General features: G+C 50.1%; 1 protein-coding gene across 1 annotated transcript; it reads right to left on the minus strand.

The window, feature by feature from the left end:
* Positions 1-1,847: 1,847 nt before the first annotated feature.
* LOC127033345 (tripartite motif-containing protein 10-like) lies at positions 1,848-25,125 on the minus strand. The gene is made up of 7 exons (XM_050921372.1): positions 24,685-25,125; positions 22,659-22,751; positions 21,426-21,656; positions 21,100-21,122; positions 20,133-20,248; positions 3,961-4,020; positions 1,848-2,540 (listed from the first exon to the last, which is right to left on the minus strand). The coding sequence occupies exons 1-7, from the start codon at positions 25,099-25,101 to the stop codon at positions 2,029-2,031; spliced, it is 1,452 nt and encodes a 483-aa protein (XP_050777329.1). The 5' UTR covers positions 25,102-25,125; the 3' UTR covers positions 1,848-2,028.
* Between the last annotated feature and the right edge of the window lie 989 nt (positions 25,126-26,114).

Here is a 26,114-nt window from a genome sequence, read left to right on the forward strand (position 1 = left end):
GGGGAGCTGATAGTGGGTGCTGAGCACCCACCAGTTTTTTTCTGTGGGTGCTCCAGCCCCGGAGCACACATGGAGTCCGTGCTTATGCACATCACAGCAAAACCCAAACTCTCCTTCTAGAGGTTCAATATTCCCTGCAGGGCTGGCTTTAGCCTGATTCAGCCAATTCCCCTGAGTCAGGCTTTGTACCTAAGAGGGCCCCGCACCCTTGCCGCCCCTGGTACGCCATACCGGGACGGCCCGGTTTCCCCAGGGGGCAATTTAATGGGCCTGGGGCTCCCAGCAGAGGCTGGAACCCCCGTACTCTTTAAATTGCCACCAGAGCCCCACTGGTGGAGCCCTGGGGTAGGGCTGTGGGGCTCTGGGGGCTATTTAAAAAGTCGGGGGCTCTCATTGCTTCTACTGCCCCGGCCCTTTAAATAGCCGCTGGAGCCCCGCCACTTCCCCAGGGCTCCAGCGGCTATTTAAAGGAATGGGGCGGTAGAAACAGGGGAGCCTGGGATCTTTTAAATAGCCCCCAGAGCCCTGGGGTAGCAAGGGGCTCCGAGGGCTATTTAAAGGGCTGGAGCTCGAACGGTCTCTGCCACCCTGGCCCTTTAAATAGCCGTGAGAGCCCCGCTGCTTCCCCAGGGCTCCGGCAGCTATTTAAAGGGCTGGGACGATAGAAGTAGGGGAGTCCCTGCCCTGCCCACAGCCAACTCCTGCTGCACCCCCTACCCACAGCAGCCCTGCACCCCACACCCCCTGCCCTGCCTGCAGCCAGCCCGTCTCCAGCCAGCCCCGCACCCCCTGCCCACAGTCAGCCCCTGCTGAACCCCCTGCCTCCACCAGCCACACATCCCCTGCCCTGCCCGCAGCCAGCTCCTGTCTACAGCCAGCCCCTGCTGCACCCCCTGCCCTGCCCACAGCCAGTCCTGCACCCACTGCTTTGCCCGCAGCCAGCCCCACACCCTTTGCCCTGCCTTCAGCCAGACCCTACCTCCAGTCAGCCCCTGCCCTGCCCTTGCCCTGCCTCCAGCCAGCAATGTACGTAATATATAATTTTATTATTTATATAGTTATGGAAAGTAAATAATACATGGAAGAAATGAAAAGGGTTTTTTTTAATGTGATTTTTTTTTTTTTAGTCACCCCTGCCAGGGCCCCACCGAAAATGTTTGAATTGGGCCCCGCACTTCCAAAAGCCGGCCCTTATTCTCTGTGGGTGCTGGGAGGACACAACCAAGTGAGGAAGCAAATCCCATGATGCTGCCCCCAGCACCTGCAGCTGGAACATTAAAGTTGTACAAACAAGAAGAATTGTTTGTAATGTTTTAAGGAGCTTTAATACCCACAGCATGACAAGGAGAGCCCCAGCTACTGAGAACAGTTTCATTTATGGCACTAAAATAGCACCAGTGGCCAGGGATTAATATGGGGAATTAACGAGTTACAGTCTCACTTTCAGTAATATGTAATAAATCTCCCCGTCCTGCTCATGTTCCCTTTTCTTTCCTTTCCTACTGTCCTTTTCTATTCATCATTGTTCTAGCCTCACTTCCCATCCCTCTTTATTTCTCTGTGTCTCTCCTCCCTGTCACAGATCATCTCCCTTGGCTGCTCTCTTCTCTCCCTGATCTTACCCCTTCCCCTTGAGCTGATCTTGGGCTGGGAGCCCCCAGTGAGAGCTAAGGTCACAGATCTGTACAAAATGCTTCCGACTGCTGCTGCTTCTCCCCAGCCCCCTAAACCCTGATTGATTCATGCTGTGTCTCTGCCACCCCCACCTCCGCCTGTCCCCTGCCCGGCTGTTGGTGCTACCCCCTGCCAAGCCCCTACTTCTGCCCTTCAGGGCCCTTCCTGCTCCAGGGGTTCTTCACTCCCTTCCCCCTCCCATCCCTGGCACTGCAGAGAGGGAGGGGGAGTAGCTTCCAGGGGTCATAGAGATGAGGAGCCAGGGGCTGGGTAGATGGGAGACCTCCAAGATCTTAGAGTCTTGGGTCCATGAGGCTACAGAGGCTGATTTCTGGTTCCCCCCTCTCCTGCGTCTCAAGGACACAGTCGGAGGGATCCCTGCCACACCCAGAACCAGGGTCGGATTCTCCCCCCAGGGACGGAGCCCGGCGGGAAAGTGAAGATCGGGGCCTCGTCACCAGCATCGATAAATGTCACCTGCCCCCGGTCACAGTCCAGACAAACCCGGATCCTGCTGGGGACCCGGCTCAGGGGCAGGGGGGTCACAGGGGAGGTGAGAGCCCGGAACTGATCCAGCCACCACTGTACAGCCCAGATCCCCCCCTCAGGGCTAAGGCTGATCCGTCCCTTCCTCCCCACAGACTCTCTGGCCACCCCCACAGCCCAGCATCGCCCACCCCCCACCACCACCTCCCAGCAAGGTCTCCCTGAGGTAAATCCCTCACAGCCCAGCACACACAGCGCAATGTCAAATCTCTCAGAGGTGTTGGGCACTTGCTGCAGTGTGTCTCCCCGCATCACAATTTTCCCATCCTCAGACAGGACAAGGTCGGGATGAGCCGTGTCTGGATCCAGAGTCACATTCACTGGGGGGAGAGAGAATCAGAATGTCAGGGGCAGAGCTCGGCCCTGGGGAAGGCTGGGACCATTTCTCACTCTCCCCAGCAGCCCCCTCCTGGCTGGGTCAGGCCTGGATCCCAGGGAGCTGCCTCTGTTCAGGGCACCTGAGACTGAGCAGAGCTGTCACTGCAGCTCCTCAGTCTATGTAATATGACAAAGTTCATTAGTTTCTCTTTTGCTTGCAAAAGCTTCAGCTCCCTGCTCCCCCTCTTGGGACTGCTCCATTCCCAGCGGCAGAGGCACAGCCAGGAAGGTGTTGGAAGCTTTTATGGAAGAGGGGACGGGTACCAATTAAATAACTGAGCGAGAAACTCCCTCCCCTAATGCAGCCTCCAGTCCCAGGCCAGGGAACATAGAGGACGGTGCAGCATTGTGTAAGTGCCATAGAGGAGGAGGAAGGATTGGTTGGGGTAGCCCCATCCCCAGCCCAGAGAGAAGGGAGGAGCTGCCAACATCACAGGAAGAGCATCTCCCCAATCCAGGAAGCAGGGAGCAGCTCCAATGTGAGAGCCCAGCCCCACCCAAAGGAAAGGTAGGATGTTAGAGAAGAGTGATGGCGAGATCCTTGGCACCAGGTGAAGCAGAGAGATGTGGCAGAGAGCTCTGTTCGGGGGCGACTTGGTTAAGAGCGTTTCTGTTCATCAGAATGGGCATGAACTCAGCACTAAGAGTGGTGTCAGGACTGTTTGTGTGTCCCCGCCCCCTCCGTGGCCCGGACCGAGGCTGTGTCCCCTGGCCAGGCTGGGAGACTTGCCCACTATGGAGAGCCCCTGACAATCCACCTGCCCTGGACATGGGTGCGGGGTGCTGTGAGACCAGCCTCTGGTCCATGTGCCCACTCTCCAGGGTGCAGTATCCTGGGCAGGTGGAGGGTGCAGGGCTCTCCAGTGCAGCCTGGGCTACCTGGGTGGTGGCCCTGGTTCTGGTTTCTGGCCTGGCCAAGGGGCAGGGCCTCAGGGAAAGAGGAGCAGGGGTGGAGCCTTTGAGAGGGGCCAGGACTGGGAAGAGGCTGGCGCCGCGGGCAGGGGCTGCGCTACACAGGGAGGAACTGATCAGTTGCCCAGCCCAAAGCACAGACACTGCTTGTGACTCTCCATGCCTACCCGAGGCTTGCAGTGCGGGGGTGGAGGGGCAGGGGAACGTGGCACCCTGCCCTCAAACTATGCCCGTGTCAAAAAGTGTCCTGAACATCCCACTTTTAAAAGTGTGCGTGTGGCAGGAGATGGGGGGGACGTGGGCCCCTGGATCCATTGAATGTGTTGTTTTTAGGGCTGTGTGTGTCATGGTCACTGTCAGTTTGGTTGGTAACTTTAGCTACACTCTCATGAAGACGTTTTCTCTGGAATTTTCTCATAATTTAAAGACAATCTTCACCTGCAAACTCACCCTGTCTGTGTGCTCCTAGGGGTTCCCCCCTTTTTCTCTCCAGTGCAGATGGCAGAGTGTCTGGAGGGGGAAAGGATAAGAGAGGTGAGATTTCAGACTTTCATACTTATAACAGCGTCCCCACTCTGTAACTTTTATAATTATGACAGAGAAACTGACAGAGACACTCAGGTATTTAATATAAAAAGGTTTGAAATCTTCTATTTCCTCTTTCATTCAGGCATCTCCTAGCAATGGAACCAACATCCTTGCAGCCTCACATCCATCCCAGGACAGACAATCTGTAAGTGAGATTTACTTTTCCCCTCCTCATCCCCTCTCTCCCTTCAGACTCCAGTTGGTTTGTCTCATTCATTTACAGTCTTTTGTCATAACCTAGACTCAGATCATACAAAGACTTCGGCATAAAAGTAACTTTACCCACTTTGGTCCCTTTGACACTACAGAGAGCAGCATGAAGGGGCCCCCATCCTCCACAGGCAGATATAGGATTAATACTAAAATTATTTCATAAATGTGGAAACTGAGGCAGGGGAAGGTTGACTCTATGGGCCAGATTCACCCCAGTGCTGGCAAAAGGAGAGAGGGGAGGGGCCATTTGTGACTCTGCTGTTCAGTGGCTGCAGGGGCCGGTGCAGACCTTGGCACAGGCGGAGGACGTTCTGAAGCCAGCCAGAGTTACATCCCTATGACAATGGCCCCTGTGTGTCTTGCCCAGTGTTCAGAATATCAGAGGCCCAGCTTTACACTGCCCATGTCGCTCTGTCCCTTGTCCACCTGCTCCCTCTTCCACCCACTCTCACCAACCCCACCTCATTCCCAGCCCTCTCAGGAACCCACTTTGTGCCTGCAGCTGCTGGGGAGGAAGCACAAGAGGCTCCTGTGCTGGAGACATGGCAGGTGGGTGAATAGCTGGTTTGGGGAGGCCAGTCGTCCCGACAAGTCCCGCCCTTTCTACTGAAGCTACTTCTATGCCCACTGGAGCCCACTCAGACCCATTGTAGCCGCTAGCTCCTGCCCAGCACATCCAGCCCATGGGGTGCCGCTTTCCTGGAGTGTCGGCCAGCTCCAGCCTTCCCAGCCACAGAGCACCAGGGGGCCTGGAAGCAGGGGCCGCGCTGCCAGATCCGACCCCTGGCCACTCCTCCCTCTGCAGCCGCCAGGCCCAGTGAAGGGCCAAAAGCAGGCTGCTGTACATAGGTAGGAGGGGGCCTGAGCTGGGGTGGAGCGTGTGTGGGGCCACCCATGTCTTTTTGGGGAAGCAATGTCTTCCCTTGCCTTCAGTACCTGCCGCCCATGGCTGGAGGATTCCTCACTGTGTGGGAGGAGCTTTCTCCTTCCCCAATGCCCATTGGCTCATGTCATAAACAGATAAGAAAAGTTAATAGCACAGAAGTACTTTATAACTCTTTGACTGTAAAGGGTTAACAAGTTCAGTAAGCCTGGTTGTCACCTGACCAGAGGACCAATCGGAGGACAGGATACTTTCAAATCTTGAGGGAGGGAAGTTTTTGTGTGTGCTGTTAGTTTTGGTTGTTGTTCACTCTGGGGGCTCAGAGGGATCAGACCTGCAACCAGGTTTCTCTCCAATCTCTCCAATACAGGCTCTTATAAGTTCAGACTAGTGAGTACTAGGTAGATAAAGCGAGTTAGGCTTATGGTTGTTTTCTTTATTTGCAAATGTGTATTTGGTTGGAAGGAGTTCAAATGTGTATTTGGCTGAAAGGATTTTAATTTGTACTTGTATACTTAGGCTGGGAGGGTATTCCCAGTGTCTATAGCTGAAAGACCCTGTACCTATTCCATTTTAAATTTACAAAGATAATTTTCACTGTTTTTTCTCTCTTTAATTAAAAGCTTTTCTTGTTTAAGAACCTGATTGTTTTTTTTATTCTGGTGAGACCCTAGGGGACTGGGTCTGGATTCACCAGGGAATTGGTGGGGAGAAAAGAGGGAAGGGGGAGAGAGAAGCTAAATTCTCTCTGTGTTAGGATTACTGTCTCTCTCAGGGAGAATCTGGGAGAGGAAGAGAGAAGGAGGGGGGAAGGTGCATTTTCCTCTCTGTTTCAGGATTCAAGGAGTTTGAATCACAGTGATCTTCCAGGGTAACCCAGGGAGGGGAAGCCTGGGAGAGGCAATGGTGAGGGAAAGGGTTTACTTTCCTTGTGTTAAGATCCAGAGGGTCTGGGTCTTGGGGGTCCCCGGGCCAGGTTTTGGGGGGACCAGAGTGTACCAGGCACTGGAATTCCTGGTTGGTGGCAGCGCTACAGGTTCTAAGCTGGTGATTGAGCTTAGAGGAATTCATGCTGGTACCCCATCTTTTGGATGCTAAGGTTCAGAGTGGGGAATTGTACCATGACATCGTGTGCAGCGGTGGGATAGATAGATAGATAGATAGATAGAAGTCAAAAAGCCAGTGAGGTTTTTATTTCTCTCCCTGCTAGCTATCTGCAGGCAGACTGAGAGGTTTGGGTTTAGAACCAAACCCAGCAGGATTTTTTCTCTCTCTTTTCTCTCTGCTAGCTGTTTGTAAGCAGGAGAGAGGGTTTTTAAAAATAAACAAACAACCAGAAAATTTTTTCCTTTTCTCCTTTCTGGTTGTGAAGAGAGACTGCCTGAAGGCAGAGGCATTAGAATTTAACAAAGATCTTTGTTAAACAAAGGGACTGCAGCTGCCAGTCACCATACACCAGCAAAACACATTTGCAAATGAAAGGTTTCCTTTTGTTCTAGTTTTATTCGGGAAAGCTTGTTTGAAAGACTCCGCTGCTTAGAAACAGAGCAGGCAGCAGAGGAACAGTAATTCAGACAGTAAACCAGCAGACGGCACCCCAACACAAGAAAACAGGAACCATGACTTCCAAGGCAAAACTGCATACAGAAGAACAGATCAAACAGGCAGCCCACCAACGAGAAATGGAAAAAAAAATACAAGAACTAGAAATAAAACAAAAAGAGATGGAGCTAAGAGAAAGAGAAAAGGAGGCTGCCCACAGGAGAGACTTGGAATTCCTGAGGGAAACCCACCGGCAGGCCCTGGAATTAGAAAAGGCTAAGCAACAGAACCCAGCCAATCCTAACAACCCTTCGCCAATAATTGTTCCGCAGCACAAGAAATTTCCCACCTACAAGGCAGGTGATGACACTGAGTCCTTCTCAGAAAATTTTTGAAAGAGCCTGTCTTGGGTACAGCATCTCTGAAGGCCAGTACATGGTCGAATTGAGGCCACTGCTCAGTTTACCCTTAGCAGAGGTGGCGGCTGAAATGCCTAAGGAGAAAATGAACGATTATAAACTTTTTCAAACCAAGGCCAGATACAGAATGGGGATAACACCTGAACAGGCACGTCGGCGGTTCAGAGCCCTGAAATGGAAACCAGATGTGTCATTCCCCCGACACGCCTACCACATTGCAAAGAATTATGAAGCCTGGATACCAGGAACAAAGGTTAACAATCTGGACGAGCTGCACCTCCTGATACAAATGGAGCAGTTCTTAGATGGTGTTCCTGAAGAAATAGAAAGGTACATCCTAGATGGGAAGCCCAAAACGGTAACTGAGGCGGGGGAGATTGGAGCCAAATGGATGGAAGTGGCAGAAAAGAAAAAAGCTACTGTCAAGGGGAGTGACTACCCTAGGGGGCACACCGACAATAAACCCTATAACCGAGGGCAGACCAAGACCCCACCTACAACCCAAGGAAAGCCGCCGATGCCCTATTCTCTCACCTCACCAATCTCCAGTAACCCACCTTGGCCCAATGACCAGTCAGCTGGGCGATGCTTCAAGTGTAATGAACTGGGACATATAAAGGCCAACTGCCCCAAGAACCCCAACCGAGTGCAGTTCATTATATCTCCATCACTCCAAAGATCCCCAGGCCCAGATGCCTCTCAAATACCCTCGGAGTGAAGGGAAATTTTGAGAGTGGGTGGAAAGAAGGTTATCGCATGGAGAGACACGGGGGCACAAGTGTCAGCTATGCACCAATCCTTGGTGGACCCCAAATTCATCAACCCAAAGGCTCAACTGACAATTTTCCCCTTCATGTCCCAAGCGGTAAACTTGCCTACAGCTAACTGCCTGTCCAGTACAAAGGCTGGTCAGGAATGTGGACAGTTGCTGTCTACTACAATTATCACATCCCATGCTACTGGGGGAAGACTTGGCCAACCAGGTAAAGTGGGCCAAGAGGGTGGGAATGGTTACACGCAGCCAAGCCAGGCAAGCTTCCAGACCAATCCCTGTTCCTGAGCCATCCACAGGGGCCCCGTCTGTGTTAGCAGAGACCAGACAGAGGTAGTGGACCCGAATCCCCTACCAACAACTGCAACAGCCACAGTCCTTCCAGTCCCAGACCCGGACCTGGAAACGCAATCAGCACCGGAACCATTGCCAGCACTGATGCCAGTGCTTGCAAACGCATCTTCAACCCCAACGTCAGAGGGCGCCAGCGAGTCTGAACTGGCAGAAACAGCAGACAACCATACCCAAGAGGCTCAGCCAGAGCCTGAAATACCACCTGGTGCACCAGCGGAGAGCGATTCACTAGCCACTAAAACAACCTCATCACCTACATCGCTTCCAGAGGGACCAAGCCCAAGTCCACAATCTAAGGAAGAACTGGTGTCTCCAGCCTCCAGGAAACAGTTCCAGACTGAGCAGGAAGCAGATGACAGCCTTCAGAAAGCTTGGGCGGTGGCACGGAGCTCCCCACCACCTCTCAACTCTTCTAGCCGATCTCGGTTTGTTATAGAACAAGGGCTTTATATAAGGAGACTCTTTCTGGTGGACACCGGGAAGACTGGCATCCACAAAAACAGTTGGTGGTTCCAACTAAATACCGGGGGAAGCTCTTAAGCTTAGCCCATGATCATCCCAGTGGCCTTGCTGGGGTGAACAGAACCAAAGACAGGTTGGGGAAGTCCTTCCACTGGGAGGAGATGGGCAAGGATTTTGCCAAGTATGTCCAGTCTTGTGAGGTGTGCCAAAAAGTGGGAAAGCCCCAAGACCAGGCCAAGGCCCCTCTCCAGCCACTCCCCATAATAGAGGTCCCATTTCAGCAAGCAGCTGTGGATATTCTGGGTCCTTTCTCAAAAAAGACACCCAGAGGAAAGCAGTACATATTGACTTTCGTAGACTTTGCTACCCGATGGCCAGAAGCAGTAGCTCTAGGCAACACTAGGGCTAAAACTGTGTGCCAGGCCCTAACAGACATTTTTGCCAGGGTAGGTTGGCCCTCCGATATCCTTACGGATTCAGGAACTAATTTCCTGGCAGGGACCATGAAAGAACTGTGGGAAACTCATGGGGTGAATCACTTAGTTGCCACCCCATAGCAGCATCAAACCAATGGCCTGGTGGAAAGGTTTAATGGAACTTTGGAGGCCATGATACATAAATTTGTGAATGAACATTCCAATGACTGGGATCTAGTGTTGCAGCAGTTGCTCTTTGCTTACAGGGCTGTACTACATCCCAGTTTAGGGTTCTCACCGTTTGAGCTTGTGTATGGCCACAAGGTTAAGGGGCCATTACAGTTGGTGAAGCAGCAATGGGAGGGGTTTACGCCTTCTCCAGGGACTAATATTCTGGACTTTGTAAGCAACCTACAAAGCACCCTCCGACACTCTTTAGCCCTTGCTAAAGAGAACCTAAAGGATGCTCAGGAAGAGCAAAAGGCCTGGTATGATAGACATACCAGAGAGCGTTCCTTCAAGGTAGGAGACCAGGTTATGGTCTTAAAGGCGCAACAGGCCCATAAAATGGAAGCATCATGGGAAGGGCCATTCATGGTCCAAGAGCGCCTAGGAGCTGTTAACTACCTCATAGCATTTCCCAATTCCTCCCTAATGCCCAGAGTGTACCATGTTAATTCTCTCAAGCCCTTTTATTACAGAAACTTACAGGTTTGTCAGTTCACAGCCCAGGGAGGAGATGACGCTGAGTGGCCTGACGATGTCTACGATAAAGGGAAAAGTAACGATGGTGTGGGAGAGGTGACTCTCTCCACAACCGGGAAAGGTCTGCAGTGGCAACAGATCAAGAAGTTGATGCACTCTCCTGTGAAAGTTCCCTAAAATCAACTGGTTAAAAATTGTCCTTACAATGTGAAAAATCTTGTAGTTTTACTTAATTAGTGGCATATGTAAGGATGCATGTGTTTATTAATCTGTTTATTCTAGAGTTCTAGGGAGAAATCACTGCCAGTGTGCTTCCACACTGTCAGCGATTTGGGGGGCGTGTCATAAACAGATAAGAAAAGTTAATAGCACAGAAGTACTTTATATCTCTTTGACTGTAAAGGGTTAACAAGTTCAGTAAGCCTGGCTGTCACCTGACCAGAGGACCAATCAGAGGACAGGATACTTTCAAATCTTGAGGGAGGGAAGTTTTTATGCTGTGCTGTTAGTTTTGGTTGTTGTTTACTCTGGGGGCTCAGAGGGATCAGACCTGCAACCAGGTTTCTCTCCAATCTCTCCAATACAGGCTCTTATAAGTTCAGACTAGTGAGTACTAGGTAGATAAAGCGAGTTAGGCTTATGGTTGTTTTCCTTATTTGCAAATGTATATTTGGTTGGAAGAAGTTCAAATGTGTATTTGGCTGGAAGGAGTTCAAATGTGTATTTTGCTGAAAGGATTTTAATTTGTACTTGTATACTTAGGCTGGGAGGGTGTTCCCAGTGTCTATTGCTGAAAGACCCTGTACCTATTCCACTTTAAATTTACAAAGATAATTTTCACTGTTTTTTTTCTCTCTTTAATTAAAAGCTTTTCTTGTTTAAGAACCTAATTGTTTTTTTTATTCTGGTGAGTCCCTAGGGGACTGGGTCTGGATTCACCAGGGAATTGGCAGGGAGGAAGGAGGGAAGGGGGAGAGAGAAGCTAAATTCTCTCTGTGTTAGGATTACAGTCTCTCTCAGGGAGAATCTGGGAGGGGAAGAGAGAAGGAGGGGGGAAGGTGCATTTTCCTCTCTGTTTCAGGATTCAAGGAGTTTGAATCTCAGTGATCTTCCAGGGTAATCCAGGGAGAGGAAGTCTGGGAGAGGCAATGGTGAGGGAAAGGGTTTACTTTCCTTGTGTTAAGATCCAGAGGGTCTGAGTCTTGGGGGTCCCCGGGCCAGCTTTTGGGGGGACCAGAGTGTACCAGGCACTGGAATTCCTGGTTGGTGGCAGCGCTACAGGTTCTAAGCTGGTGATTGAGCTTAGAGGAATTCATGCTGGTACCCCATCTTTTGGACGCTAAGGTTCAGAGTGGGGAATTGTACCATGACAGTTCAGCATAGCTGCCATACAGTATGAGAGCAGAGTTATGGGCTGGGTCCAACTTTAACAGATGGCCTCTCATTTCTGGTCTATATCTTGGATGGCGACTTATAGGCCCTAGTATCAGAGGGGTAGCCGTCTTAGTCTGGATCTGTAAAAGCAGCAAAGAATCCTGTGGCACCTTATAGACTAACAGACGGTTTGGAGCATGAGCTTTCTTGGGTGAATACCCACTTCCTCAGATGCATGTAGTGGAAATATCCAGGGGCAGGTATATATATGCTAGCAAGCAAGCTAGAGATAACGAGGTCAGTTCAATCAGGGAGGATGAGGCCCTGTTCTAGCAGTTGAGGTGTGAAAACCAAGAAAGGAGAAACTGGTTCTGTAATTGGCAAGCCATTCACAGTCTTTGTTCAATCCTGAGCTGATGGTGTCAAATTTGCAGATGAACTGAAGCTCAGCAGTTTCTCTTTGAAGTCTGGTCCTGAAGTTTTTTTGATGCAGGATGGTCACCTTAAGGTCTGCTATAGTGTGGCCAGGGAGGTTGAAGTGCCCTCCTACAGGTTTTTGTATATTGCCATTCCTAATGTCTGATTTATGTCCATTTATCCTTTTCCGTAGAGACCGTCCAGTTTGGCTGATGTACATAGCAGAGGGGCATTGCTGGCATATGATGGCGTATATTACATTGGTGGATGTGCAGGTGAATGAACCAGTGATGGTGTGGCTGATCTGGTTAGGTCCTGTGATGGTGTCGCTGGTGTAGATATGTGGGCAGAGTTGGCATCGAGGTTTGTTGCATGGATTGGTTCCTGAGCTAGAGTTATTATGGTGCGGTGTGCAGTTACTGGTGAGAATATGTTTCAGGTTGGCAGGTTGTCTGTGGGCAAGGACTGGCCTGCCACCCAAGGCCTGTGAAAGTGTGGGATCATTGTCCAGGATGGGTTGTAGATCCTTGATGATGCGTTGGAGGGGTTTTAGCTGGGGGCTGTATGTGATGGCCAGTGGAGTCCTGTTGGTTTCTTTCTTGGGTTTGTCTTGCAGTAGGAGGCTTCTGGGTACACGTCTGGCTCTGTTGATCTGTTTCCTTATTTCCTCGTGCGGGTATTGTAGTTTTGAGAATGCTTGGTGGAGATTTTGTAGGTGTTGGTCTCTGTCTGAGGGGTTAGAGCAGATGCGGTTGTACCTCAGTGCTTGGCTGTAGACAATGGATCGTGTGATGTGTCCGGGATGGAAGCTGGAGGCATGAAGGTAGGCATAGCGGTCGGTAGGTTTTCGATATAGGGTGGTGTTAATGTGACCATCACTTATTTGCACCGTGGTGTCAAGAAAGTGGATCTCCTGTGTAGATTGGTCCAGGCTGAGGTTGATGGTGGGTGGAAGCTGTTGAAATCGTGGTGGAATTTTTCCAGAGTCTCCTTCCCATGGGTCCAGATGATGAAGATGTCATCAATGTAGCGTAGGTAGAGAAGGGGTGTGAGTGGACGAGAGCTGAGGAAGCGTTGTTCCAGGTCGGCCATAAAGATATTGGCATATTGTGGGGCCATGCGGGTGCCCATAGCAGTGCCACTGATCTGGAGATATATATTGTCATCAAATTTGAAATAGTTGTGTGTGAGTATAAAGGCATAGAGCTCAGCAGCCAGTTGTGCTGTGGCATCATCAGGGATAGTGTTCCTGACAGCTTGTATTCCATCTGTGTGTGGGATGTTTGTGTAGAGAGCCTCTACATCCATGGTGGCTAGGATGGTGTTTTCTGGGAGGTGACCAATGCATTGTCGTTTCCTCAGGAAATCAGTGGTGTCACGGAGATAGCTGGGAGTGCTGGTGGCATAGGGTCTGAGTAGAGAGTCCATATATCCAGACAGTCCTTCAGTGAGAGTGCCAATGCCCGAGATGATGGGGCGTCCAGGATTTCCGGGTTTGTGGATCTTGGGTAGTAGATAGAATAACCCTGGTCGGGGCTCTAGGGGTATGCTGATTTCTTCTGGTGTTAGTGTAGGGAGTGTCCTGAGTAGATGCTGTAGTTTCTTAGTGTATTCCTCAGTGGGATCTGAGGGAAGTGGCCTGTAGAATTTGGTATTGGAGAGTTGTCTGGCGGCCTCCTTTTGGTAGTCAGACCTGTTCATGATTACAATGGCACCTCCTTTATCAGCCTCTTTGATGATAATGTCAGGGTGGTTTCTGAGGCTGTGGATAGCATTGCGTTCTGCACGACTTAGGTTGTGAGGCAAGCAATGTTGTTCCACGATTTCTGCCTGTGCACGCCGGCGGAAGCATTCAATGTATAGATCCAGACTGTCATTTCGACCCTCAGGAGGAGTCCATGTGGAGTTCTTCTTCTTGTGCTGTTGGTGGGAGGGCACCTGTGTATCAGTGCACTGTTCGGTGTTGTCCTGGAAGTATTCTTTGAGTCGGAGACGGATTCTTTGCTGCTTTTACAGATCCAGACTAACACGGCTACCCCTCTGATACTTGACACCATGCAAGGCACTGCATTTAGCCGTATGGAGTGGAAATCCATCAACCTCATGAAGAAACTTGCACAAATACAGACAGATATCATCTTCCTTTCCAAATGCAAACGGATGGACATCATACCAAATGGACTAAAGGTAAAAATTCCACTGCTATCTACATATTACACAGACCACAGTGAGAGATTATGCCACACTCTATCAAAAAAACTGAGGAACCACCTGATCAGCATCCTATACAGCAAACAGGAAAACATCAAAAAAGGGCTCTCTAACCTGGAAACTCTCATTAATAACCAAACTTCTACACAAACGGACTTCGCTAGAATAAGACAGGAGATCTACATTACTCACTTCACCTCTCTACAAAGGAAAAAGAACTGTAAGCTGTCTAAACTCCTACCTGCCACATGGGGCCACAATCGCGGTACCCTAACCCACCGAGCAATATTGTCAATCTATCCAACTACACACTCAGCCCAGAAGAAAAGTCTGTCCTATCTCGGGGACTCTCTTTCTGTCCTGCCACCCCCACCAACATGATACAGTTCTGTGGCGATCTGGAAGCCTACTTTTGCCGTCTCCGACTCAAAGAATACTTCCAGGACAACACCGAACAGTGCACTGATACACAGGTGCCCTCCCACCAACAGCACAAGAAGAAGAACTCCACATGGACTCCTCCTGAGGGTCGAAATGACAGTCTGGACCTATACATTGAATGCTTCCGCCGGCGTGCACAGGCAGAAATCGTGGAACAACAACATCGCTTGCCTCACAACCTAAGTCGTGCAGAACGCAATGCCATCCACAGCCTCAGAAACCACCCTGACATTATCATCAAAGAGGCTGATAAAGGAGGTGCCGTTGTAATCATGAACAGGTCTGACTATCAAAAGGAGGCCGCCAGACAACTCTCCAGTACCAAATTCTACAGGCCACTTCCCTCAGATCCCACTGAGGAATACACTAAGAAACTACAGCATCTACTCAGGACACTCCCTACACTAACACCAGAAGAAATCAGCATACCCCTAGAGCCCCGACCAGGGTTATTCTATCTACTACCCAAGATCCACAAACCCGGAAATCCTGGACGCCCCCATCATCTCGGGCATTGGCACTCTCACTGAAGGACTGTCTGGATATATGGACTCTCTACTCAGACCCTATGCCACCAGCACTCCCAGCTATCTCCGTGACACCACTGATTTCCTGGGGAAACTATAATGCATTGGTCATCTCCCAGAAAAAACCATCCTAGCCACCATGGATGTAGAGGCTCTCTACACAAACATCCCACACACAGATGGAATACAAGCTGTCAGGAACACTATCCCTGATGATGCCACAGCACAACTGGTTGCTGAGCTCTGTGCCTTTATACTCACACACAACTATTTCAAATTTGATGACAATATATCTCCAGATCAGTGGCACTGCTATGGGCACCCGCATGGCCCCACAATATGCCAATATCTTTATGGCCGACCTGGGACAATGCTTCCTCAGCTCTCGTCCACTAACACCCCTTCTCTACCTACGCTACATTGATGACATCTTCATCATCTGGACCCATGGGAAGGAGACTCTGGAAAAATTCCACCATGATTTCAACAGCTTCCACCCCACCATCAACCTCAGCCTGGACCAATCTACACAGGAGATCCACTTTCTTGACACCACAGTGCAAATAAGTGATGGTCACATTAACCCCACCCTATATCGAAAACCTACCGACCGCTATGCCTACCTTCATGCCTCCAGCTTCCATCCCGGACACATCACACTATCCATTGTCTACAGCCAAGCACTGAGGTACAACCGCATCTGCTCTAACCCCTCAGACAGAGACCAACACCTACAAAATCTCCACCAAGCATTCTCAAAACTACAATACCCGCACGAGGAAATAAGGAAACAGATCAACAGAGCCAGACGTGTACCCAGAAGCCTCCTACTGCAAGACAAACCCAAGAAAGAAACCAACAGGACTCCACTGGCCATCACATACAGCCCCAGCTAAAACCCCTCCAACGCATCATCAAGGATCTACAACCCATCCTGGACAATGATCCCACACTTTCACAGGCCTTGGGTGGCAGGCCAGTCCTTGCCCACAGACAACCTGCCAACCTGAAACATATTCTCACCAGTAACTGCACACCGCACCATAATAACTCTAGCTCAGGAACCAATCCATGCAACAAACCTCGATGCCAACTCTGCCCACATATCTACACCAGCGACACCATCACAGAACCTAACCAGATCAGCCACACCATCACTGGTTCATTCACCTGCACATTCACCAATGTAATATACGCCATCATATGCCTGCAATGCCCCTTTGCTATGTACATCGGCCAAACTGGACGGTCTCTACGGAAAAGGATAAATGGACATAAATCAGACATTAGGAATGGCAATATACAAAAACCTGTAGGAGGGCACTTCAACCTCCCTGGCCACACTATAGCAGACCTTAAGGTGACCATCCTGCATCAAAAAAACTTCAGGACCAGACTTCAAAGAGAAACTGCTGAGCTTCAGTTCATCTGCAAATTTGACACCATCAGCTCAGGATTGAACAAAGACTGTGAATGGCTTGCCAACTACAGAACCAGTTTCTCCTCTCTTGGTTTTCACACCTCAACTGCTAGAACAGGGCCTCATCCTCCCTGATTGAACTGACCTCGTTATCTCTAGCTTGCTTGCTAGCATATATATACCTGCCCCTGGATATATCCACTACATGCATCTGAGGAAGTGGGTATTCACCCAAGAAAGCTCATGCTCCAAAACGTCTGTTAGTCTATAAGGTGCCACAGGATTCTTTGCTGCTTTTATAGGCCCTAGGCTCTGGTTCTCAGGAGTGGGGCACCTGCATTGACTCCACCTGCAGCTCTCTAGATGGGACAGAGAAACATAGCTGCCCCAAATTAGTCCTTTTTGCTAAATTGGGGCCTGAATGTTCTGACCTTCAGTCAATTATGGATTCATGTGAGCCATCCCGACTCCTGGTCCCCTGCTACATCTGCTCCATTTGTCTCCTTTCCACTATTTGTTATGCTAAGTATTGAGAATTGGTACAAGGGTCATTTCTTATGCAGCAGTTTCGACAGACCAAGATTGTATGTTTGCACTGACTGACTTGGCTTTGGCCTGGTGAGCAGTTTGCTGGACATAAGGGATATGTTGCCTTAAATAACTTTGTTATGAAGTGATGTGTTCATAAGTTGTTCTGTGGGACAAAGATGTTTTGATCACACAAAGAGGTTAAAGACAACACCCCCCCAAAATGTACTGTCCAGGAGCAGTTAGCAAAGTCTAAAAACTGCTATATGGAGACAAGTTTGAAAATGACCTGTTCATAATCAGTGGTAAGAAATAAGGTTTATTATGTCATGGAGATCAGCAAGGAGCTTTGCAGCTCTCAGCTGCTGCTGGCAGCAGGCCCTCAGCAGTTCCTAGCTGCAGCAGATGCCTCGGCGCTCCCAACTGCTGTGGGGGTGGGGAGGGGTAGGGGACCCCAGAGTCCCCAGTCACTGTGGGTGCTGGACCCTCCTTCTTCCCAATTTTGTCAGGGATATTTTTAGTAAAAATTATAGACAGGTCACAGGCTTCCATGAAGTTTTGTTTATTGCTCGGGACCTTTCTGTGATCTTTACTAAAAAAATCTGAGATGAAATCTGAGTCTTAATAATATTTCAATCAGAAAAGAGAACAATAACATGAATATAACTTGGACATCCAAAGACCTGCCAATTAGAAAGTTCATGTATGTGTATTGTATGAGTTATATATGCTATTTAATATTCATAACACTCAAAGATGATTGGAAAAGAACTAATACATATATCACTTGGACACGTATAATATGTCAGACATTGTAAGGGGTTCTCAGAGCTTCGTAGGAGAAATTCACTGTGACCTGCCTATGCCCCAGGAGAAGATAACTGGCTAGTTCTTCTTTCTGTATGTTTGTCATTTCTTACTTTAACAGTAACTGTAATGGCAAGGCAGGCTTTTGGTAGAAACAAAGGTCTGAATTAATCAGGTCTACACTATGCGTTTAAACAGATTTTAGCAGCGTTAAACCGATTTAACTCTGTACCCGTCCACACAATGAGGCTCTTTATATCGATATAAAGGGCTCTTTAAATCGGTTTCTGTACTCCTCCCCAACGAGAGGAGTAGCGCTAAAATCGGTATTACCATATCAGATTAGGGTTAGTGTGGCCACAAATCGACGGTATTGGCCTCCAGGCGGTATCCCACAGTGCACTATTGTGACCACTCTGCACAGCAATCCGAACTCAGATGCACTGGCTAGGTAAACATGAAAAGCCCCATGAACTTTTGAATTGCATTTCCTGTTTGCCCAGTGTAGAGCTCTGATCAGCACGGGTGGCGATGCAGTCCCAAATCCAAAAAGAGCTCCAGCATGGACCGTACGGGAGATACTGGATCTGACCGCTGTATGGGGAGACAAATCTGTTCTATCAGAGCTCCGTTACAGAAGACGGAATGCCAAAGCATTTGAAAAAAATCTCCAGGCTATGATACAGAGTCCACACCACAGTGCTGTGTGACAAGCATAACGGAAAGCCAAAGAATCAAATGGACACTCATGGAGGGAGGGAGGGGGTACTGAGGTATCCAGCTATCCCACAGTCCCCAGCAGTCTCCGAAAAGTATTTGCATTCTTGGCTGAGCTCCCAATGCCTGTAGGTTCAAACACATTGTCCGGGGTGGTTCAGGGTATAGCTCATCAATGTACACCCTCCCCGCCCCCGTGAAAGAAAAGGGAAAAAAATCGTTTCTTGACTTTTTTCAATGTCACTCTATGTCTACTGCATGCTGCTGGTAGACGCGATGCTGCAGCAATGAAGAGCAGTATCCTCTCCCCTCCCCTCCTCTCCCCGGTGGCACATGATGCAGTAGGACTGCTAGCCGTGCTTGTTGTCAGCCCGTGAGTGCTCCTGGCCGGCCTCAGGTGAGGCTGGCTGGGGGTGCCTGGGTAAAAATAGGAATGATTCCTGTCATTCGCAGTAGATAGTACAGAATGGCTGGTAACTGTCCTCATCATAGCAACTGGGGGCTGAGCTTCCGTCAGCCCCCTCCCTTTCATGTGTAAAGAAAAGATTCTGTCTTGCCTGGACTATCATAGCAGTGGGATGCTGGGCTCCTCTCCCCGATACGGCTTAATGTCCTGCCTGGACTATCAAAGCAGCTGGAGGCTGCCTCCCCCTCATTTTATCTCACTAAAAACTCAGTGTTTCTTATTCATGCATTCTTTATTACTTCATCACACAAATGGGGGGGGGACACTGCCACGGTAGCCCAGGAAGGTTGGGGGAGGAGGGAAGCAACGGGTGGGGTTGTTGCAGGGGCACCCCCGTGAATGGCATGCAGCTCATCATCTCTGCAGGATCTGACATGGAGCAGCTGTGCTCTCTGATACACTGGTTCTCTAGTACACTTGCCCCATATTCTAGGCAGGACTGACTCTATTTTTAGATACCATAAAGGAGAGATTGACTCGGGGAGTCATTCCCAGTTTTGCCTTTGCGCCCCCGGCCGAGCTCAGCCAGGGGCACCCATGATAGCAGCAGACAGTACAGAATGACAAATAACCATCATCTCATTGCCAATTTACAATGGCAGAATGGCCCAGGATAGAAGACTCTGGAGATCTGTTGTTGGCAGCCCATACCCCGCTTGGGGTGACGGGCGTAAGTGAGTGAGTGAGTGAGTGGACAGTACAGAACAACTGATAACCATCTCCACTATCATGCAAAACCAAATGAATACTGCTGTGTAGCGCTGCAGTATCGCCTCTGTCAGCGGCATCCAGTACACATATGGTGACAGTGACAAAAGGCAAAATGGGCTCCATGGTTGCCGTGCTATGGCATCTGCCAGGGCAATCCAGGGAAAAAGGGCACGAAATGATTGTCTGCCGTTGCTTTCCTGGAGGAAGGAATGACTGACGACATTTACCCAGAACCACCCGCGACAATGATTTTTGCCCCATCAGGCACTGGGATCTCAACCCAGAATTCCAAGGGGCAGGGGAGACTGCGGGAACGATGGGATAGCTATGGAATAGCTACCCACAGTGCAATGCTCCGGAAATCGACGCTAGCCTCGGACCATGGACGCACACCGCCGAATTAATGTGCTTAGTGTGGCCACGTGCACTCGACTTTATACAATCTGTTTTACAAAACTGGTTTATGTAAAATCGGAATAATCCCGTAGTGTAGACATACCCACTGTGACTTGGACCCCAACTGTGAGGCATTCTCACCCAAGAATTAAGTAGAAGCATCATCTAACTATGAGCCAATTGCCAAGAGCCATTCTCCTCTCACAGCCACAAAAGCTTTTCCCAATTTCCACTCTAGATCCCTTCTAGTTACCTTTGAACTTCCTCAGAGGCTCCATGAGAGCAAGAGTTTTCTGGGACAAATCGCTCAGTCTCTTCTCCAGTTCAGGAGAAATCTCCACTGGCTGCTGGAACTTCCCCTTCTCACACCTGGAGAGAAATAATTTCACATGGTTACATTTTACTTAGTGACACTTTATAATTTGTTGTCAGTGAAAGCTGCTGCTCTAATGGGCCTGGAGTTAGAATTCCTCTGCTTCTCCCAGCCTCAGAGCAGGTGTAGTTCAGTCTCTGCCAGTCAAACCTTCCCTCTGAAGATTCCGTTTAACTCTGGCCTGGAGAGACCAGTTCTGGAGATACAAGGGGAATTGAGTCCCTATGGCTAATTTCCTCCTTGATCTGAGGGCCAGTAGGTTCCCCTGTTTAATGTTGTAGAAATCTGTCTACTAAAAACTGAGACACCAACACCCCCCTCCCCAGCTCATTCCACACAGGTCTCCAAACAATCCTCAGGTGGGAAAGACAATGCAATGACAGGCCCATATTCCATCCTCATAGTCCTGAGGCAGCCAGTCCCCCAGGGATGTGACATCTCAAGGGAATACTTGAGGTCAGTCTTTCCCACTAAATGGATAATTCCAAAGTCTTCTATAAAAGGGTGAGAACCTCAGAATAAAGTTTACCTGAGAATTTTGTATCCAATGTGTGACCTTACCCACACATTTTGGCAGGGATGGTGTCCCTAGTCTCTGTTTGCCAGAAGCTGGGGATGAGCGACAGGGAATGGATCACTTGGTGATTCCCTGTTCTGTTCATTCCCTCTGGGGCACCTGGCACTGGCCACTGTCGGAAGACAGGACACAGGGCTACATGGACCTTTGATCTGACCCAGTGTGGCCATTCTTATGCTGTGGAGTCCTGTGGAGATGCGGTGCTAATATTGTCTCCAAGCTCTTCCCCAGCATTGTGAAGTGTAAGGGGGAGTGAGAGAGCCATGTTACCTGGACAAGGTGCTTCTGATGTCCTGAAGAGAAAGAGAAAGAATTTCAGTCTCACCTGACACACACTTCAAATTCCAAAGAAGGGATTTTGCAAGTATGGGGAAGAGAGGCTCTGCCCTGGTTCCAGAGCCATGGATTCCCTAAGGAATGAGTCTTTTCTATCTCTAGTGTGCCTGTGACTTTGCAATGCATAATAGTCATTCACATTTCAACAATGCACACACGGAGTCACACAGTGATCTCTGACTGCTGGACTCCCGTGCCCATGTTTTAGGAGCTGTCCTGTCTCTTTTGGGGGATCTGGAGTATTTCTAACTCAGTCTCACCTGCAGAAATTCCCTGGATGGCTTCTGACACTTCCCCTCCAGCTCACTGATCAGCTTGCTGAGACGGGAAATCTCCTCTGAGACTTTGGTGATATTTTCATTCTGTATCTTCGTCATCTCCTTCTCCAGCTTTTCCAGCGGGGCCAGCAGAAGCTGCTCTTGTTCCTTCAGGGATTGGTGCAGTTGCTGAAAATCAGCCACAATTTGCTGCCTCTTCTTTTCTATCTGTTTCTGTAAAGCAACAGGGGAAGGGCTGGTCAGGGACATGGAGGCAGCCTGGGGGAGGGGTGGATGGGGGGGTGGGCTTTCACGGAGTGCTGAGTGTGCAGGAGGGAAAATTTCTTTGTAAACCTTAAGGTTTCTGACATTTGACTCTACCCTGTGGTTACCACAGGGCTACCCAGAGGGGGGTCAAGTGGGGCAATTTGCCTCAGGCCCCGGGCCCCGCAGGGTCCCCCACAAGAGTTTTTTGAGGTCCCTGGAGTGGAGTCCTTCCTCCAGGGGCCCTGGAAAACTCTCGCAGGGCCCGGGGCCCTGGAGCTTCTTCCGCTCCAGGTCTTTGGCTGCGGGGGGTCCTTCCGCCCCGGGGCAGAAGGACACCCTCTGCCGCCGAATTACTGCCGAAGCAGGACCTGCAGTTCAAGTGCTGGGTCCCACTTTGGCGGTAATTCGGTGGGGGGGGGGCCCACCGCGGGTCTTCAGGGCACTTTGGCGGTGGGTCCCAGAGTGGAAGGACCCCCGCTGCCGAATTACTGCCGAAGCGGGGCCCCCCGCTCCTGAAGACTCCAGGCCCCCGGAATCCTCTGGGCAGCCCTGGGTTACCAGAGAAAGTTTCCCTCACACCTTTTTTCATTTATCTCCACGTCTCTGAAAAGGGATGTTTCCATGTCTGACATGGTTAAGACTTTGCGTTATCAATGAACCCTGAGCATGGAGATCCTGAGCAGTAGAAGGCAGGACTCAGGATTACGCTGACAGAAGTTCCAGGGGAAAAAAGAATCAAATGATTCAATAATGCAAGAAATGATGCAGACACAGGGTAAGCCACAAGAGGTAGAAATTAACACAGTCACTGAAATGGAAGTCTAGATTCTGCATCTGAATCTAACAAAAAAAAATCCATGATCATGGAGAAACACGACACGCCCACATTTACCAACACCACAGAGAAACCTGCCTGCAAACAGACCTCTCACCACAAGTCTTTGCAGGTCAGTAACAAGAGGCACCTACCAAATACTGGCTTTTCCCCTTCCCAGTCACTTTAGATTCCAGGAGCTTTTCTCTCTCTTCCCTCAGAGTCTTCAAATGGGCCTGGACTTTTTCCTGTAGAAACAGAGATGGTTTGGGAGGTTTCATTTCCAGTTTGAGCGGTGTGTGTAGGGGGATGTTTTCCCACCCAAACCCTATTTAACTGTTGGTCCTAATGGGTTCATGACATTAGGGCCACCAAAGAAAAGAAATCTAAGAATGAAAACTGGGGGTGTGTCATATTCTGACTTGTTACCAGTTCAAGTTCAGGCTTTTTAGTAATTGGAGAAAGACCTGAATTATCCAAGCTTTCCTGGTATTTATTAATTCGTTAGTATTACAGAACAGAAGAGGAAAATGAGGTCACAGCGTTCCACTTGGTGGGGAGGGGGAATGTGTCTCTCCTCACCTTTATAGACTGCAAGATGGTTGGGGCAGGGACCTCAGTACATGTAAGCTGCCTGCCCAGATTAGTGTATCATGTTTATTTTCTTGGGATGGTGAACTGGGTCCAGTGCCTTCTTCCCCCCCTTCTGCACACATCACCCCGCTGCTCCAGGTCTACCCAAGGCTAAAAAGGCAACGTGTGGTGGAGGCATGTGGGGTCACATGCCCTCCAGATTTCTCGAGATGAATGTGGTGGGGACACTCAGCAGCAAGGAGGCAGCACTCCCCCTGGTAGCAGCACTGTCCCTGCCAGTTGTGGAGGGAGGAAGAAAACAGCAGAGTGGCCCACTGCCAGCTGAGCCCTTTCCCCACCACATGAGGAGTGGTGGCTGGGGCCCCCAGAACAATAGTTCTTGGAGTGAACACCCTATTGAGATCCGTGGGGCAGTAACCTCTTCCCAGAGCTATTGGCTCAGGCTCTCTGCAGACTCAGGCATGCAACACTATATCAGTTAGGCTTGAAAGTTATAACTCACTCATACTTTTCTTTTCCATCATATGGGCTAGAAAGTTACTTTTTGGTTGCTGATTTTTATTATTATGAAACCTGAAGTTCTGTTTTAATCATGTGACTCCAGAGTTGGGTCCCTAGAGAAGAACCCATAGTACCAGTGCTTAAACCCACTTCTGTAGATATGTTCCATCAGGGGTGAAAGATTCTTCCTAAAATTGGAGGTGCCATGAGGCCCTGCCCCCTCTGTGCCTGTGCCCTGCCTGCCTCTTCCCCAAAGGCCCTGTACCCAGCCAACCCAGAAGCTGGAGCTGAGTTGCGGAGCCCAGGTCCCTCTATCTGCCCAGGGTTGGGGGGATCTGAGAGCAGCCCACAGCCCATGTCCTTGGCCCCCAGGCTCCCTGCCCTGGGCAAGTAGAGGGTCTGTGGCTCCCCGCAGCTGCCCGCAGCTCTTACCATGGCCTGGCTGTGGCTCTTTGGTTCCTGAGTCCCAACCTCCACTCGGGCCAAGCTGGAAGCTGGAGCTGGGTCAGAAGAAGAGCTACACTGGCACCTGTGGGGAGCCATGGACCCTCAACCTGCTCTGGATAGGTAGAGAGTCTGTGGCTCCCCACAGATGCTTGGGCTCCCTAGGCTTACTCAGGCTGGGCTCCAGCTTCCAATCTGGGTGGGGCCTTAGGGGGAAGAGGAGAGGCAAGGAGCTGGGCTGTGGGGAAAAGTGGGAAAGCCATGACCCCTTGGCCCTCTCTGTCCCAGAGCCTGTATGTTCCATTCAGCAGAGTGAGGGCTGATTTGTTCATTATTCATGTGAATACCCTGCTGGGAGTGCCTCCCTGCATCTTGCTTCAGTCCTGTGTGCGAGGAAAATGCCTCACACAGAGATCTAGTGCCCACCTCTCCCTAATGAACAATGTGGGGTTGATAGGCTGGGTGCCATCCGTGGCCAAGGCTCCCTGCACCTGTCCAGAGGAAGGAGCCTGCAGGGGAGAGACTTAGGTGGAGCCAGAGAACAGGGGAGAAAATCTGGGAAACTGGGAGATTCTGTGGCTCTGAGTGACTGAGTCTGAAAAGGGAAGGATTGAATTAACCTGGATCCAGAGTGTGTCCTACCTTGTATTTCTGGGCAGCCTCCTTCATGAGAAGCACCAGGTGAGATCTGTGCTCTGGGGATCTCTCACAAGCCACACACACGGCTTCCCCGTCCTCTTCACAGAACAGATCCAGGGCTTTGCCGTGTCTCTCACACAGAGTCTCATTTCCTGATTTGAAATGCAATTGTTTGATTTTTTGCACTATATTTGCTAGCTGAGTGTTATTCCGAAGAGACCCTTGTGGGATTCGGGCTCTGCAGCTGGGGCAGCACAAAGGGTCAGAGCCCACCTCTGGCCATGTCTCACAGTACCGAGTGATGCAGCCTCGGCAGAAATTGTGCCCACAGTGTATGGTCACTGGGTTCGTCAGATATTCCAGGCAGACAGGACATTTGATTTCCTCTTGGATTTCCCGTACCGGAGTCGCTGAGGCCATGGCTGCTGGGATCTCTCGGCTTCTGTTCTCTCTGCATCAGAAATGGTTTTGCTGATCATGGGCAGTCCCTGCCCCACCTCTTATCAGCTGCACCCGTGCAGAATGAGGTGAAGAGAAAGGAGAGTCCGGGAGAAGGAGCAGGAGAAAGATAAGGAAAGAAGGAACTACCTAGGCCAGGAGAGGGGTGTAAAGGAGCAGAAAGGGAAGGAAAGGAAAAGGTGGGATGGATACAAACAAGATCACAAAAACTTAAACTCAGGGTCTTACTACACAGCATGTGTCCAGGCAGGGGTCAGGCAGGACTCTCCTCGTGCAGCTAGTCCAAGCCACCCCCCTTGGCACTGTGGCCACATTGCTCTTGGTAGTGTGGTTGAACCAGCAGTCAGCATGTGTACATGTACCCAAGCTGGGAATCACATCTCCCAGGTGCTGTGTAGATGTGCCCTCAGTCGAACCAGGCCATTCTTAATTCACAGTGCGGGTGTCCACAGTCACTTACAGACTTGCACTGGAACAACACAAGGTGGGAACTAAACCCCATTGAGTGATTTCAGTGACAATGTGTGTGCAAGGAGCCTTGGCTTGGCTGTGTCTTGCTGAACATCTAACCACCCACCTGGGACCAGCCAGGCTACAGGGGCTCCCTGGGTTAAGGTCAGAGGCAGCTGGTGTGTGTTAGTGACAAGGCAGGAAACCATAAACAGCTCATTAATCTGGAGGAGCAACCCTTGAGCTGAAGGGTGATTTTATGGTAAATGCTCTATGCTTTATGACTTTGCAGTCTAAAGGTTACAACCCAGCCCCTTCAAAATACCAGCTAAGAGCTGGAAAGAAGGTTTACAGGTTTAAAATGTGTAACAATCCTACCCACTCTCCTTCCCCCCCTCCAGCTGCCCCAGGCTCTTCCTGTCCTTTTTTCTCCTTGGGCCAATACTGAGCCCATCATCACTATATGTGTGGACTGGTTCTGCTGGGGGGAAATATGAGACATGGATCCTAGTTTGGGTTTTGTC

The sequence above is a fragment of the Gopherus flavomarginatus genome, chromosome 12, assembly GCF_025201925.1.
Source record: "Gopherus flavomarginatus isolate rGopFla2 chromosome 12, rGopFla2.mat.asm, whole genome shotgun sequence".
In the NCBI taxonomy this organism is placed as follows: Eukaryota; Metazoa; Chordata; order Testudines; family Testudinidae; genus Gopherus; species Gopherus flavomarginatus.